This window comes from Hevea brasiliensis, chromosome 11, assembly GCF_030052815.1.
Source record: "Hevea brasiliensis isolate MT/VB/25A 57/8 chromosome 11, ASM3005281v1, whole genome shotgun sequence".
Lineage (NCBI taxonomy): Eukaryota > Viridiplantae > Streptophyta > Magnoliopsida > Malpighiales > Euphorbiaceae > Hevea > Hevea brasiliensis.
Window position 1 is genome coordinate 13,327,866 of NC_079503.1, and position 16,342 is coordinate 13,344,207.

General features: G+C 31.6%; 1 protein-coding gene and 1 long non-coding RNA gene across 5 annotated transcripts; one reads left to right on the forward strand and one right to left on the reverse strand.

Annotated features, from left to right (window-relative positions):
* Positions 1-422: 422 nt before the first annotated feature.
* Positions 423-2,434, forward strand: LOC110671661 (uncharacterized). The gene is made up of 3 exons (XR_009141369.1): positions 423-562; positions 911-1,021; positions 1,335-2,434. It is a non-coding gene; the product is annotated as an uncharacterized LOC110671661 (long non-coding RNA).
* On the reverse strand, positions 517-7,727 carry LOC110671660 (pentatricopeptide repeat-containing protein At5g25630). Of its 4 annotated transcripts, none has more exons than XM_058129903.1 (6): positions 7,542-7,727; positions 6,157-6,284; positions 4,189-5,100; positions 2,749-3,625; positions 772-1,045; positions 517-655 (listed from the first exon to the last, which is right to left on the reverse strand). In XM_058129903.1, the coding sequence occupies exons 2-6, from the start codon at positions 6,259-6,261 to the stop codon at positions 583-585; spliced, it is 2,241 nt and encodes a 746-aa protein (XP_057985886.1). In that variant the 5' UTR covers positions 6,262-6,284; positions 7,542-7,727; the 3' UTR covers positions 517-582. The 4 variants fall into 4 exon arrangements, with proteins under 4 accessions (XP_057985886.1, XP_057985885.1, XP_057985887.1 ...); XM_058129902.1 differs by having other exon boundaries at positions 6,157-6,363; XM_058129904.1 differs by lacking the exon at positions 7,542-7,727 and adding an exon at positions 7,417-7,435.
* Positions 7,728-16,342: the final 8,615 nt, after the last annotated feature.

Genomic DNA, 16,342 nt, shown 5'->3' on the forward strand with positions numbered 1-16,342 from the left:
TATAGCCCTTTCTCAAAGTCTCCCACCGTTTCTGCTTCTCTATCCGCTTATCCAAAACTGATCCCCACTGCGAATTCTTCATGTTTCCTTCCTTCTTTCTCTGCTGTCCGATCTCGCTTTTTCTGTGCACGATGAATGGCTCAGGTGAATTCTGGCTCTGTTCTTGTAAGGCTATTTCGCTATCTGAAAACAATTACCTAAGCTGCTTTTTCATTTGGATTAACGAGAAACTCTTGGGTCCTCTTCAGTCTTGACTCTTTGAGTGTTTATACTTGAGAGATATTTTCTCTTGGGAATTTTTACAAACACCTGGCGTGAGAGTTCATGAGTTTTAATGATATGAACAGAGTTTTGAGAGTCTAGGCTTTATATTAAAATGAATGCACTTGAAGCTTGGTCAGTTCTGTGTAGAGCAAGGTGATATTTAAGCAGCTGTTTGTTATTTCTATACTCGAACTTGATAAGCCAGTAAGGGAGAAGGGAACCAGAGAAACACGCAAATGGTGTCTTCAGGATTATGCTTCTCAATCTTGGAATATGTCTTGCAGATCACTTTTTTCAGGTACTTTAACTATCTTGCTTTCATGCTATTGATTCCATGCTATTGAATATTCTGCTGACTAAATTGACGATTTGTTTTTCACACCTAATCCATCTTATATGGAAATTTAAGTTGCAGAACAAGAATTAGAGAAACCACAGAAATCATTTAAGCCGCATAATTAAGGAGTAGTTCTGTTTCATTTTTTATATAGTAACGTCTGCACTTACATATGTTGATTTGCGATTATTTGTAGAGACTTGGAAGTTGTTTTGAGGCTGAATTTTTGTGGCCATATGGAAACTATTTCTGAGGGTCTCCAGAAGTGCAAGTCAATAATAGAGTTTCTGTTTTTCCTTTTTTGCACAGGTCGCGTTGCATCAAATCTCTGAATATGTTTCACAACTGGCCTTCTTGATACCTGTTTGTGACAGCAACATTCTTCCATGCTAGCTGGTGAGGTCTTCATGCTGTTGAAAGGTGTGTTTGACATTATTGTTGGAGCTGCCATTAAGAAAAATACCTCCTTAAATCTATTAGTTAGAAGCTATTAAAAATTGATTTAAAGTTAAATTTGACATGTTTTATTTATTAGAACTTCAAAATAACTAATTAAGTATTTTTCAACAAAATCTAAAATGACGCTTTCCAAAAAGAGGCTTTTTGACCTCCCAACCACAATCCCAAACGGAGCCCAAGTGTAAGTCAATAATAGAGTTTCTGTTTTCCTTTTTAACATGATGCTGTCTGAATCAAGTATATGATGATTAATTGCACCATTATTCACGAACAGGGAAACTTGTTGAAGAAGAGGGGAATTTTACATTGTGGCTTTCCTATATTCTGACAGTTGTTGGAGCAAACCTTGTTTCACAGTTAGTTTTACTGAGAAATGCAGTTTCTGTATGAGCTTCTTGTGCTGTTTTTGGATTATTTGTGATCAGTGTCCTTGTAAAGGTAACTAATGTTTTGAATGCACATGTCTATTTGAAATTAAAATGCATCATGCATGAACTTTCTAACCTCCTTTTCTTTATTGTAGATAACATGGAACTTGAAAAAGATCCTTGAAGTGCTTATATTAGGCCAGTTTGTTAGAGATGGTGAGCACTTCCGGTACCTTTACAAATTAGAATTTCCATATGAATTACAAATTATAAGAAACAAGCAAGTCCCAGGGAGTTGACAAAGTGTATGCTGACAATTGTTCTTCCCACGAAAGATGGATGCGAGGGGAAGTAAAATGTATGCATTGTTCAATCTGAGCTTTATTACAAGTGCTGATAGCTCCTTTGAGAAGACATGAAGTTGAGCCTTTGGCCATGGTTGATGTTCCTAAAACTAAAACAGTCATTTAATTAAACTGATTATCACCATTGACTATCAAACTGACTTCAAACGCATGCATTCTTATGTTTGTTTGGTGGAGATTTAACTTAAACATCTTATGTTACAAGTAATGAAGGCAACCCAATCTTCAGCAACATTTTTAGGCACTTTTCATGGAGGCTACCCTATTCAGAGTGTCAATCATATTGCACATCTATCTGGTGCTCTTACTGTTGTGGTTTTGGTATGGCATATCAGCAGAATTCCCTCCTCAGACCATGAAGCATCAACATTTCATGGAAAATAAAGCAAAGGTCGATAAGAAACTTCCAAGATGTGTATCCCATAAATGTGTATAAACAGAAGGATTTCATTACATAATTCCTTTCTTATGATGATTTATATTTGTTGGAGATTTGTGAATTTCATGGATATTTTGCTATGTATGCATTTGCTAGTGATGCATCAGAGTCTGATTTAATTATAAGCCATAGTCATGGCCGAGGTATTCATGTTGATATGAAATGTAAATGTTATGAGGTTATAAACCATTTAGCTATGCAACTCCAGCTCATGCCACTTAAATGGATATGAAAGGGAGGGAGAAACACAAATTGTCTGGCAGCAAGTTTTTGGTTTTCCTTTCCTCAAATAACTAAAAATTAACAGCAAATACAAAATAAAAATTTGACTTGCATTATCATTGAGCCTGGAAAGGCAACAATTCTCAGATATCATGAACTCCCTGTACTATCTACGGCAAATATAATGACAAATTTCTTTTCAGTAAGGAATGTGAACAAAGTTACACCATAAAAAGTAAAAAAAGAAAAGAAAGGACAATTTCTTTTCCTTTCAGTTCAAGAACACTGCTGTACCTGATTGTGCAAGCTGACCATACATACCATGCTGCCCTTGGTACTGCTTATGGCAAATGATTGGTGACCTTGCTCCAAATTGACAAGTATGAGAGATACACATGGATTTCGTAGCAAGCCAAGAGTATGCCATTGAAAATTCAGCATCTCTCAGCACCATTCTACCTTTTCTAAGGGCTGCAGTAGACCCTCTCTGATCACTTGTAACAGTACTCGGTATCCGTAAGAGATTGGAATGTGAGACACCAGAGTTTTGCTTTTCGTAGACTTTCTCTAGGCTGTCAACCGGTATGTCTTCTTCAGCTGTATCTTTATTACTGGTCATTTCCTTTCTTTTTATGGTGCTAAGCATTTTGTTAGCCTCCTTTGTCAGTCCAATGGCACGCCACGCTTCTGCAACTAGCAGCATGGTGGATCTCTCAGGCTCTACCTTAAATGCTGGCATAATCTGGAGAATTTCTTCTGCTTTCCATGGCTGCTTGGCTTCACTAAATCCCCAAACTAATGTCTCAAAAGTCTTCAAATTAGGAGAAATTCCATATTCACACATTTTGTCAAAAACTCTAATTGCATCCTCCATTCTGCCAGCACTGCACCATCCACTAGTCACAGTTGTGAAAATCACAACATTTGGGTGGAATCCTGATTTAATCATGGTTGTTAGGAGTTCTTCGGCTTTCTCAGGTTCTTGGGCACGTACATAACCTTTAGCAAGGATGCTGTATGCATGTGCATCAGGTTCTATACCAGCCTTCACCATGTCATCAAAGATTTCCCTGCACTTTTCCATATATCCTGCTGTGCTCCATGCGTTCATGATAGTACTAAATGTTATGACATCTGGTTTGACATTGAATTCTCCCATCAACTTGAGAACCTGAAATGATGTATACTATATTAACATAGCATCATTGCTTTCTCAGAAGGCATAAATTCTCTAGGAAAAGATCAAACAAAAACCTTTAAGAAGGGTAAGTTATTTTTTCACTATCCTGTGTTTGGGACCATTTGGGTTCCATTAGGTGATCTGATTTTTTGTCCCCATATAGTTTCCTCCCCTTACTTTTTATAAATGCTTTTTGTGATTTCACAAGGAAAAAAGTTAAAATCACTGCTAAAATGTATAATAATAATAATAATAATAATAATAATAATAATAATAATAATAATAATAATAATAATAATAATAATAATTCCTTGCACTATTATGCATAACCTATATAACTACTAATTTTGGTGAACAACCAAAAATATTTTCTGAGGCAAATGACTGCATTGATCAAATGTGCCAACCTTCACACTGGTAAATATTTGAGAGCTCAAATTGTAATTATAAAAGAGTCATAACAGTTTTAGTTACCAATTAGTATTTGCGTAATCAATAAATGTTGCACAAAGAAAAATATGAAAGATTAATGTTAAGCAACGCTCAGAGCTCACCTCATCAACCCCATCTCTATCCATAATATCCACAAAGCCTTTGATCAGTGAATTAAGAACAACAAGATTAGGATGCACCCCAAGTTCCTTCATCCTGTACACAAATCTCAATGCCCCCTTTATTCTTCCTTCTTTACAATATCCACTTATAATTATCCCACAAGTTCGCTCATTAGGCTGCAAACCATTATTTTGCATTTCTGAGATCATCTCTTCAGCCAGATTTGTCTCTCCTTTCTGAGCATAAGCTGTGGCTAAGGTGTTGTAAGTAACCGCATCAGGTTGCATCCCAGAAGCTACCATCTTATGCACAACATTCCATGCCTCTGCAATGTTCTTCTTGTTACACCACACTCTGACAAGAACATTATAAGTCCTGAGATTGGGTTTGACATCCCCTTCTTGGGACATAAGGTCTAGCAGTTTCACAGATTCTTCAGGTTTACCAGCAATGCCATACCCTTTGATTAAAGTGTTGTAAGTGCTAGTGGTAGGTTTAATTCCAATCTCCTTCATCTTCCACAAGGTTCCCATGGCTTCCTCCATGTTCCCAGATTCAGAGAATGCATTTATAACAGCATTAAGAAATATTGAATCAGGTTTCATTCCATTTTCTTCCACATGTGAGATGATCGAATGTATGGAGTTGAAACGCTTCTGCATGGTCAAGGCAGCCAAGAGTGTCGTGTATGTTATTAGAGATGGACTATGCCCTCCATCTATTAAACTATCAAAAATGGATTCTGCTTCCTGGGGTTTTCCTTTTTCTACCAGAATATTCATTAGTTTTGACCTTGATCGCACAGTTCTGCAACCATCTTTGGTCATGCAGAACACACAACTGCCCACATTTTGATACTCCCTAGACTTTGAAGTTGGAGGAAATTTGTTCTTATAATCTGGATTATTCTCCTAAGAAAGAAAAGAAAAAACAATTATCATTTTTGAACAAATCCAAACTCTTCCATAGTTTCTTATTAACTGCTCTTACAAAAACTATTGATCAGTAGGACAATACAAATTAGGATCACATGCAGTGACTCACTAATACATCTAAATTTGAACTTCAATTATAGAAAAACCATAGGATATTAGGTATCATCTCTGGTCTAACTTTTCCATTTCAGGCAGATTAAAAGAGCAAATTGTAAATTGTTAGACATCTGTTTATGACATACACCTATAAAGTGGTCTTAATAAATGCTATCGAATTATTTTCTTAATATTTTATGGCAACATGATTAACTAGCATTTGATGAAAATTTTGACATTTAAGCAACAACCTAAGCAATCGCAAATCTAATCTAAATCATTTTATAAATATTTAATAAATAAAATAGTTTCTGTTTCTATAGCTCCTTAATAAAACTAATTGTGTTATTTTCCTATACACATATGGTACCATCTTTTCACATCTCTCCAGCTGTCCATCTCACCATCTGTGGTGTAGGTAATAATGCGGTCACATATTTCTTAGTTGCTAACTTGTCATTGAAAAGTAGTATGGATCTTTTTTTTTTTTTCCCCAATTTTAAGATCCATTAATTTCATAATAATTCTCTAGATATAGCATGTGATGATTACATAAAACCAAAGTACATCTTTACATTCCCAGCAAGTAAAAGGAAGACAGAATGTCAAAAGTGGAAATAATCCAATGAAGAGAAAGATATCATTCAATAATGAGGAATAAGTGTATCTTAATTAGAAATTCTTTTCATGTAACTGAATTCCACTAGGTTCTATATTAGAATTATGGTCAGTACTAGAGGCTTTGCCAGTAGTAGGGGAATAAGGTTACAAACTTTGATCCATGTTGAGGATTCCTCACTACCTAAACGTATAGGCAAAATGACAATGAGAAAATAAAAAATTGATTTCTCGAGTCAAAGGTCTTACCCAGTAAAGCTATACCCACAAGTATATGATGGATGTAAGATAAACATATCAGTATATAGTTAGATGTACCTTGATTGGTGATGTTTGCACCCATCCTTTCTTGATAGCGGTTGTTTCCACTTCATTCTTGCCGGAGGTTCTGGACACAGCCTTCTCGTCTCCAAATTCTCCCATATGGTCCACACGTGCTTGTCAACCTGAAAGTTTTGAATTTTATTTTAGACCAACTGCAAACAAAACTTATAGCTCAAGTTTTTGTTGACTTTCATAATTCTCCTGGAAATTTCAAACAAAAAAAAAAGCCAAATGAATGGGTCAATTATAATATAGTTGTAGACATGAAATGCTGATACATATGAAATAAGACAGCACCATTCAATCTTCATACAAATGATAAAATAAAAATAAATATAATGATCTGCTAATCACTGTGTTATTCATGCCTATAGTAATTACATAATTAAAACTAGCATAAAAGTCAAACTAGAGAATAAAGGATCATGAAACAAAACAAGTAATAAATTCCTCAACATGAAAGTATCAAAACTGATAAACTCAAACAAAAGCACTATAAGTGCTGCTGCTGGGCCAACATATCATCAACTAATGCAAAGCAAAAAAATAGTTTTGAATGTGAAAAGGACAATAGAATAAAACGCTGAAATCCAGAGTAAAACAATACCTTGCTGTTAATCAAGTCATTAAGTGTTGGTGTGTTACCTTCAGAAAAGCATATTAAATTCATAAAATCCAGCAGCTAAACTAAATGTTAATTGATCAAGTATGTGAACCCACCAAACAGGTTTCTTCCATAAGTTTTGACCATGCTTAAGATTTGAAACAATCCTCAAATTTATTAGTTAATAAATGATGCTGTTCACATAAAATCCTCTTTTTTAAGATTTGCAGAATTCCATGAGCAATTATGAGAACATGACTTCTCTTCAATAAAAAACAGGAAATGACAAGTCAGGCCGAAAAATTGAAATAGCTTTACTTCCAATGTCAGAAATAATCGCAGCAATCAATTAAACAGAGACTCATGAATTTGAGAACCTAATCCAACAAATCATCTGGTATATTGTAATGCATCATTTTGTCAATCTAATACCCATAAACCAAAACAAAATCTGAATCCTCCAAAACATCAGCACGTCAGCACGTCCACAGAGAAGGAAATCAAAGCAATAGCAAAACAAAGCAGTGAGAATAGACAAATCAAAAGAAAGAAGAGCTTCAAGGGAAGCAGTAACAATTCAAGGAAATATACAAAAGGTTTAAATTCAAGGACAAAAGTAAATTCCAACAATTTTAGAATCAGAGAATTACCCACTTCAACTTTAAGAAAATAAGTCACAACAGCCATTTAAGAAACCAAGAAGTGCTTGTGGGTTAGGAAGGGACAAATAAAAAAAAGAAAGAAAATAAAAGAAGAGACATCATAAGGTCGTCACCTTGTAGCTTTTGAGTTCAGCACTAGCAGATAGTGTAAATGAGAGAGAGAGAGGGATGAACTTTGAATTTGAGATGGAGAAAGGAAAAATAGAGGTACAGAACAGTGAATGGTGTCCTGATAAACATATTGTCCACAAAGTATTTGCATTCTAGAACAGCCGATAAGGAAGCCCAAAAAAGTGAGGTGCTCAGATTTTTGAGAAATTGCTTTCTCATTTATCTTTTTCCCATTTTCCCAATTATTTTATAATTATTTAGAATATTAGTTGTAATAGAACAATGAAACGGGTGTATTTTTATTTTATTTTATTTTTTTTTATAGTAATGGGTAGATGGCAATGGGTTAAATTTTTTAGAGCTTTTGATTCAATTGAATTCTAATAGAATAAGTTTGAGATTTATATAATCGAATTTAAAAAATAATATTCATAATAAATTTGGATTGAATTCAAATTTTATATACTGGGTATCTATTAGCTAGGTCTATTTATATAAATATTTAATTAAATATAAAATATATATTTTTTATATTAATATTTTTAAATTTTTATATATTTTATTTTATATAAAATAAAATTTAAATATTTTATGAAATTGTTAAAATTTTCAAATATAAATTATTAATCAAAATAATTTTTTATGTAAATTATTAATTAAAATATATAAAATTAAATGAGTTCAGGTTTTTTAATAATAATACTCGAGCTTGAGACATATTTGAGTAGTTGAGAATAAATATTAATCAAGAAAAGATTCGAGTTTTAATAATATCAATAGGATTCGGATTCGAATAGGGTGATTTTCGCGGATACTTTACCTCTCTAATCTTAGGTAATAATCATGCTTTTGCATGTGATTAATAACAATTTTAATATATAAAATATTTTAAAATTAAATTAAATAATTATTATATATTATAATTATTTATAAATATATAAAAAATAATTATTGATTTTTTAAAATTTAAAAATTAGTTTATAGTTAACTATCTAAATTAAAAACAATTAACTCTTATAAATTCTCAAGATTTTGATTTTCAACTTTTTGAGTTAGTGAATAATTAACTTCCAATTAAAAAAATAAAAAAGAAATAGTTACAATTCCCAATTAGCAACAATTACTATTGCCATATAATTCAAGAAGAGGATTATATATTTATAATTTTAATTGGCTAGTTATAATTATTATCAATTTTTTAAATTAGTATAAAACTAATAAAATTAAAAGATCAATTAATTGAAATTAAATGTAAACATTTAAATTTTTAGTCATTATAATTAAAACACTAAATTTTCACAACATAATTTTTTAAGAGATTGACCAAATTTTGATGAAAGTTTTTACATTTTAATAATCAATCTTTAATTAATAAAATTATTGTTATTTTTAAGAAAAATGGATTAAAAAATTATATTTTTTGAAATTTTAATAAGGAAACATTATATTTAGAAAGTAATTGTACTTTACTTATAATATTTTGTTTATTTAGTAAAATACCCAAAATCACCTTGATGTTGCATTACCTCTAATAATCAGGCATCTTTAAAAAAATTTAAATAATTAATTTCTCATTTAAATATTTAATTTTCATAGATAAATGGTAAGATTATTTGAATTTAAAATGTTAAATTAATTAAAGAGTAAAATTTAGATTATATTTAAAAAATTAAATTAAATAATAATTATATATTACAACTGATTAGGAAATACTAAAATAATTTACCATAATTTAGAGTTAGAAGGTCAAAATTAATTTACGAGTGATATTTAAATTTTAATTAGGTAATTAAATTAAATTATTTAAAATTAAAAGGTCAAAGTTAATTTATGAGTGAAATTTGGAATTTAATTAGATAATTAAATTGAAATTATAGATAAATTTTTTTTTTATGAGGCATTGTTGAAAATCATAATGTAAAGGGACAATTGGTTTTTATTTGGTGATGAATTTGCTTTATTTTGACTTGCCACTTCTCGAAGGCAGATCAAAAGTATGCATTTCATTGTTGCCTCGAGAGAGCTCACTAGTAGCACCATTGGCCACAATAACAGCAGGGTTGTCCAGAAAATCAAGTGACACAGTTTAGGGAAGTAGATATTAATTGCTATTTCCAGCTAATATAAAATTTAACAAGTATACTATTGACTATTCTTTTGTATACTATTTACTAAAAATTTCTTTGAAAAAAAAACTTAAATTTATGTTATGCAATTGATAATTTTATATATATTAATATTGGTATATTAAATTCTTTTTCTTAATTTTAGTATGCTAAATTAATATATTATGTACTATTCAATATTTTTTTTAGTTCTTTTGGGTTATAATTAAAAAAATAAATTAAAATTAAATAGCAATTATATATTAAAACCTTATAGGATATCATAAATAATTTATCATTGTATGAAAAATTAATATTCTATAAATACTATATGAAATTCAATAAATTCAATTTAGCTTATTTTTAAAAAAAATTGTCATCAATAAATGTAATTCATTTGAAATTTTATGTGGCTGCACTAAGGAAAACCTACTTGCTTAATAAAAGATAGTTTTATAAATTATTAAGAATAGATTTAAACAATATTCATGTAATGATAATAAGACTTGAGATGAATACATTTATTTTAAAATAAATTTTAATTGGGTTCATATATTATTTAGGTAGGCTAAATGATAAAAAAATATTGAAATCTTTATATCAATTATAAATTTTAGTCAAATCTTTTAATTTTATCAATTTAATCATAAATTTTTTATATTGTTTTCAATTTTAGCAATAAATTTATTTAAAAACAATTGTATTCATTAATTGAAATAATTCAAATCTTTTTATTCATTATCAATTTTAGTTAATCAATTTAATTTTATTAATTTCTTCAACAATTTTAATATTTTCATTAATTTTAACAAATTGATAAAAAATTATAACAATTGAATAATATATCTAATATTTTAATTTTAATTTTTAATTTTTCTTTCTCCATCATACTTTTAATTGACACACTTCTCATTATTTATCTCGAATTTAAGGCCTAACAAATGGAAAAATTCAAATGTTTAAACATGAAATATTAATAAATAATATAACTAAAATAAATCTAATTATAACTTACAAAACGATAAATATTTGATTTAGTAAAATAATATTATATATTTGATTTATTTAAGAATCATTGCTAACATGATAAAAAATTTAATAAGATTGACTAATATTAATAATGCAGACAAATATTTAAATTATTTAATTAAATAATCTAATTAAGTTAATTACTAAAATTGAAACTAATATAAAAATTTAAAGACAGAATTGATAAAATTAAAAGGTTTGACTAAAATAAAAAAGAAAAACTTATAAGGGATTAATTTTTTTAGTGATTTAGCCATTTACATATTAAAATTATTAACTGAATTCAAAAATAGTAATTTTTAGTGAAAATCTTATCCATTGTTATTCCTATTTATGTTTTAACATAAATTAAAATACAAATATTACCATGCAAAAAAAAAAAAAAAACTCGTGGACTTATATTTTTTATAATTATTTTTATTACAATCACTTTAAGTATTTTATAATTTCTGAAAAATCAACTAATATTAAATTAAATGAAATATATATTGAACCTTAAAGAGAAGAGTAATACTTTTTGAACTTTTGATAAAAGTATATTAAGATGTTTATAAATAAAATCACATAAAAAACACTAATTAAGTTTAACATCTGCTAGTTGAGCAGTTAGATTTTAGACTTCTGAATTGTAATAAATCTTTTCAACCTTTGAAGGACAAAAGAGGTAGTGTAGATCTATGGACATTAATGAACCATCATTGATGGACGTTGTACATGAGACGATCAATTCGGTCTAGTGCTAATAGAGATTGCTTACACTCCCTAGTGGTGAAGGAAAAGGGGCAGAGCTTTTTTTGTAGTAATAGTGGGCGGGTCTCGTGAGATCTATGCCAGCCCAGGATGGATGATTTTCTCATTTTCACCTGCTGCATATCTTTTATTCTCCAAGCAACACTGATCTTGATAGATATACGGACAATGCAACATGGGTGAAACAAAAAAATTCATTGAGGACTCAGAATTTCCAGCTTTGATTTTTTTTTTTTTTTAATTTACAGTTATAATTCAAGAACATTATCAGTAAGGAAAAAAAAGGGAAGAAAGAGATGTGCAAGCTAACAAAACTGAAGGAAAAGAGGAGTATAGATCTAAATCAAGTCAAGTTTATTAAAATGATAATCAATAAGTTTTGTCAAAAAATAGTGAGATCAAAGGGATAAAGATGCTGTTTTGATAAACTATTCAATGTGAGTTATGAGGATGATTTTACAAACTTCCTTCCTATAATCAAATGACCATATGAAATACATGAGAAAACAGAGAATAACGATTATAATTTTTGCGTTCTTTATATTTCTTCCTCCACACATAGCCTCTCTAAAAATTCTTTCATTTTTCTTAGAAAGAAAAAACATTTTTCTCTTGCATTACATTACATATCCATGTGCTCTCTTTATATGTAGACATGCATCATCTCTTTGTCTCTCCTGGTTTCATTTCACACTTTCATCCAATTGACCAAACATCAAAATATAGAAAAAGAAAGAGAAGAAAAGAGACGAGAATGTGAGTTTTTGAGACAAATAAGAAATGAGTTATTGGCAATCGAAACTAAATTTCTTGAAGTAGAGATTGAAGCCATGTTATTTCAGTAGTTGCAATGCCAATTGCTCGTTATTCAATTTCAATCAATTATTTGCAACGATGGTTTTCATTATGAAACACCAAGACACAAGGTTACTGCCCATATAGATCACCTAGCCAGAAGTGAATTTTCTGTCATCGATGTTACTTGCCCAATCTACATCAGTGTAGATATTAATGTGGTGACTACATGACTTTGTTAAAAAAAAAAAAAAAAAAAGAAAGACCATATGTTTGAGTATGCTTCAGATAGTGCAAAATGCGCTTAATAGTTGTCCATTGATTCAACGAGGGAACTTGAAGAAATTGGGAGACTTTATTCACCAAATACCTAATGTCAAGCCGAGTAAAGGACCAACACTGTAATCCATCAACAATGTTATGATATAAATGAGGATCCAGTGCTGCTTCACTATCTTTCAAATGAAGTTTCACTTTAGTTACTGCAGGGGTAAAGATGTAGTTACAAGTGGTTACGGTAGCCTTAGAGAGAAGATTGCCAATGTACTTGCTTTGAGTGAGAAGCAAGCCATTGGGTGTAGTTATGGCTTCAAAACCATGAAAATAATCAATAATGCTAAGATCTTTGAGTAGAAATTTTTGCTTAAGAGTGGCAACAACATTGTATAAAAATTTGACATCATTACCCTTGAGTAGTATATCATCGACATACACAAGACAAAATACTTGAGTTCAACCTTGAAAATAATAGAACAAGTATGATGAATCTATAAGTGATGCTTGAAATTGAAGATAAAGGAATGATTTACAATACCATTGTGCCTGACATAGACCATAAAATAAGCATTTCAACTTAGACACATGATTAGGTTTGTCAACGTCCATAAACTAGGTGGTTATTCCATGAGGAAGGCATTAGAGACATTGAAGTTGTTTAATTGGCCAACTATGGGAAACTACAATAGAGAGAATAATTGAAAGTATAGTTGGTTTGATCACCAACGAAAAAGTCTCAACAAAGTCTATTCTTGATCTTTGGTGAAATCTCTTTGCAATAAGTCAAGCTTTGTATTGATCTACTGCACCATTAAAATTTTGTTTAATACAATACACCCACTTGCACCTGACACCATTATATACTTGTGACCTAGGAACAAGCTCCCATGGTCCTGTTGAAAGTAGGGTCGAAAATTTATCACTCATTGCCTCACACCATATGGGATCAAAAGAGGCTTCACAGCATGTGGGAACCAAAGGAAGTGAGGTAACAACAGCATAAAGTTTCAATTTTAGACTTTTAATCTTGGATCGAGTGGTCATTGGATGAATGTTTAGAGCTTGGGTTGGTTAGGATTGAGGTTGTCGTATTTGGACAGGTGGTCATTGGTTATGTTTGGTAAGGTTAATGGCAAGAGGTAAACCATTTTAGGAAGGAGTTAAATTACAAGTGGGACACGTTGGAGGTGTGGAACTTTGGTGGATAAGATAAAAGGATTGACTTAAAGGTTCATGATAGTCTTATGATATTGGGATAGGATTTGAGATAGGAGGACGAGTTGAGGTGGGACTTTGCATGAGGGGAGCTAGCTGTTGTGTTAAAGTAAGACCCATATGGGTAGTGGACATAGGTATTATTGTTTGGATAAGTGGAGCTGGTAGATGAGCTAGTTGTTGTGTTTGAGTGGGACACATGTGTGTTATGGCTAAATGTTTTACAATTTGGATAAGTGGAGTTGGATCACATGTTGGAGCGGAGGTGGGAGTCATGTCATATGTTGGGATTTGTAAGTTCGGTGGAGAGAAGTTGTTAATTTGGAAAGGGATAGGTCTTAGGATTCCTAATTGCACGGACTGAGTTGGATGAGCTACAGGTTGCACAGATTGCAAGATTTTGGACATGGGTAGAAGTGGTGATATTTGGTATAATAATTGGTGGGAGAGGCAGTAATGCAATGTGTTGTTATGTGTTTCGTTAAGCAGTTAGAGCCATATGATCACCTTGTTTTGAGAATGGAAAATCATGTTCATAGAAAAAAACATGGTGTGAGATGTGAATCTTACCATTAATAGTATCTAAGCAATAAAACCCTTTAAGCAATTTACTATACCCCAAGAACGCACAAGGTAAAGATCAAGATGATAATTTATTTTGGCCTCATCCTTGTGGAGGCTTTGCTATGAGATGGGCAGGCTGGACCAAAGAATTAAGCTGGAAATATTCCATTTTTAATTTTCTTCACTTAAGCAATGCATAGAGATCATTGAATGATAAAGGAGCATTATGAGCGTCTATTGCTCATGTAAAAGGTTTGTACTTAGGCCTCAGGCCTTCAAGTATGTCACTAATTAGTGCCTCTTTAGGAACAGAACACTACAGCATCACTAATTGATCACTTAGTGACTTAGCAAGTTGCATATACAGATCAATTGAATTATTCCCTATACGTGGGTGCTTTAACTGTTTTCTTAATTGTTGCACCTAAGTTCAAGATCTAGAAGAAAAGATGGTGGCTAACTTTTACCACACCTCCCTTGCCGTGCTTAAACCAATTATTTAAGGTAACAAGGTTCAGATATTGAGCAAAATAACCAACTTAATATGATTTGATCCTGATGAAACCATACTACATATTTATGATTCGAAGAACCATCATCAAATGTTTTAGGTAAAGAAAAAGGAGGTCCTAAAACATGGCTCTCAAGATTCTAGCTATGAAGCAATGACATAATTTGAGCCTTCCATAAGAAGTTATTATTGGACGAAAGTCTTATGGACAAAAAGTGAGCAGTATTAGGTAAAGAAAGTGTTAAGGTTTGGGTGACATAATGAGTTACTATGGTAGAGGAACTATTTCAAGAAGCAGAAGATGACATCTTTAAGGGCTGTTATGTTAATGCTTTTTTGCTCCGATACCATGTAACACCATATGCACTGTTGAACAGTCAACTATATTGATGTGTAAAGGTTACAATATATATAATTTCTAATGAAGTTGGAAACAAGAAGATAAGTCAACATAACATACTACAAAATAGGTACAAGAGAAGATATGACTATTACTACCATATCCCTATCAACCATTTCACCAACCCTAGAAGCTAGAGCAGAGCCAAGTGATAACTAGTGGTACAGGAGGTACTACTAATGATTAACACATGGAGTAGTGTCCAAAGGTATGTTGTAGGGTATACGGGTGTCGGATGTGGTAGACAAGTGGTTATAAAGCTTATCCGATTGTTTTTCAAATGGATCCGAAGGGTACATGTGCTCCTTTTCTACAAGATAACAAAAGGTCAGAGGCTAAGGGATGTTTCTCACTTGGCCTTTGATACTTAAGTTAGTTATCGGAAGAGATGAATTAAAGCTGAAAAGAATAATAGCAAAGAGAATGTGAATGTTGGAATGTTTTACCTATAGGAAGCGATGTCTTATATATTGACCTTTAAGTTATTAGTGGAATGCCAAGTGTCGTTTGTGGTATTAGATTGGACTGTAATAACTTGGTTTAGCGGATTGCTGTGCAAAGTTTATCTCTTTTACAGCATAACGGGTACTCTGTCATCTTGCAATTGTAGTTATAATGCTATTGACAGAGATTGTAACACCCCGTTTGCATAGCCTGGTAGATTTCACTGTTTCGGTGACTGGTGTCGGTCCGGATAATTAAGGGGATTAGAACCACACTTAAGACAATTAGAGAAGCCATAAACACAAATAATTAGTAATGTTCAATTAGTTAAGTATAAACAAGAAAAACAGAACATAAGAAGTTAAACGAGCCGAGAGTCACAACGATGGGTGACCTTCTCGGGAACGACTGCGAAGTCATTTTAAACTCAAATTTCGAACCGTAAAAAGTGACGCTGCGGTCCTTAGGACCCTTATGAACACAGTGGAAAAGAGAAAATCACGAAAAAGAACTGTTAAGCTAGTCAAATAATTAGGTAAGGGAGCCGGAAGAAATATGGAATTATTTGCAAACCAGGATGAACCGGCGAGGGGCAATTTGGTCAATTGACCCCGAGAGCTGACTCCTGACCTAACGGTCAAATAAAATCGGAGAAAAGAAAATTTCGAAATCGAGAATTAAATTAAAGAACTAATAGAAAAATAAATAGAAAAA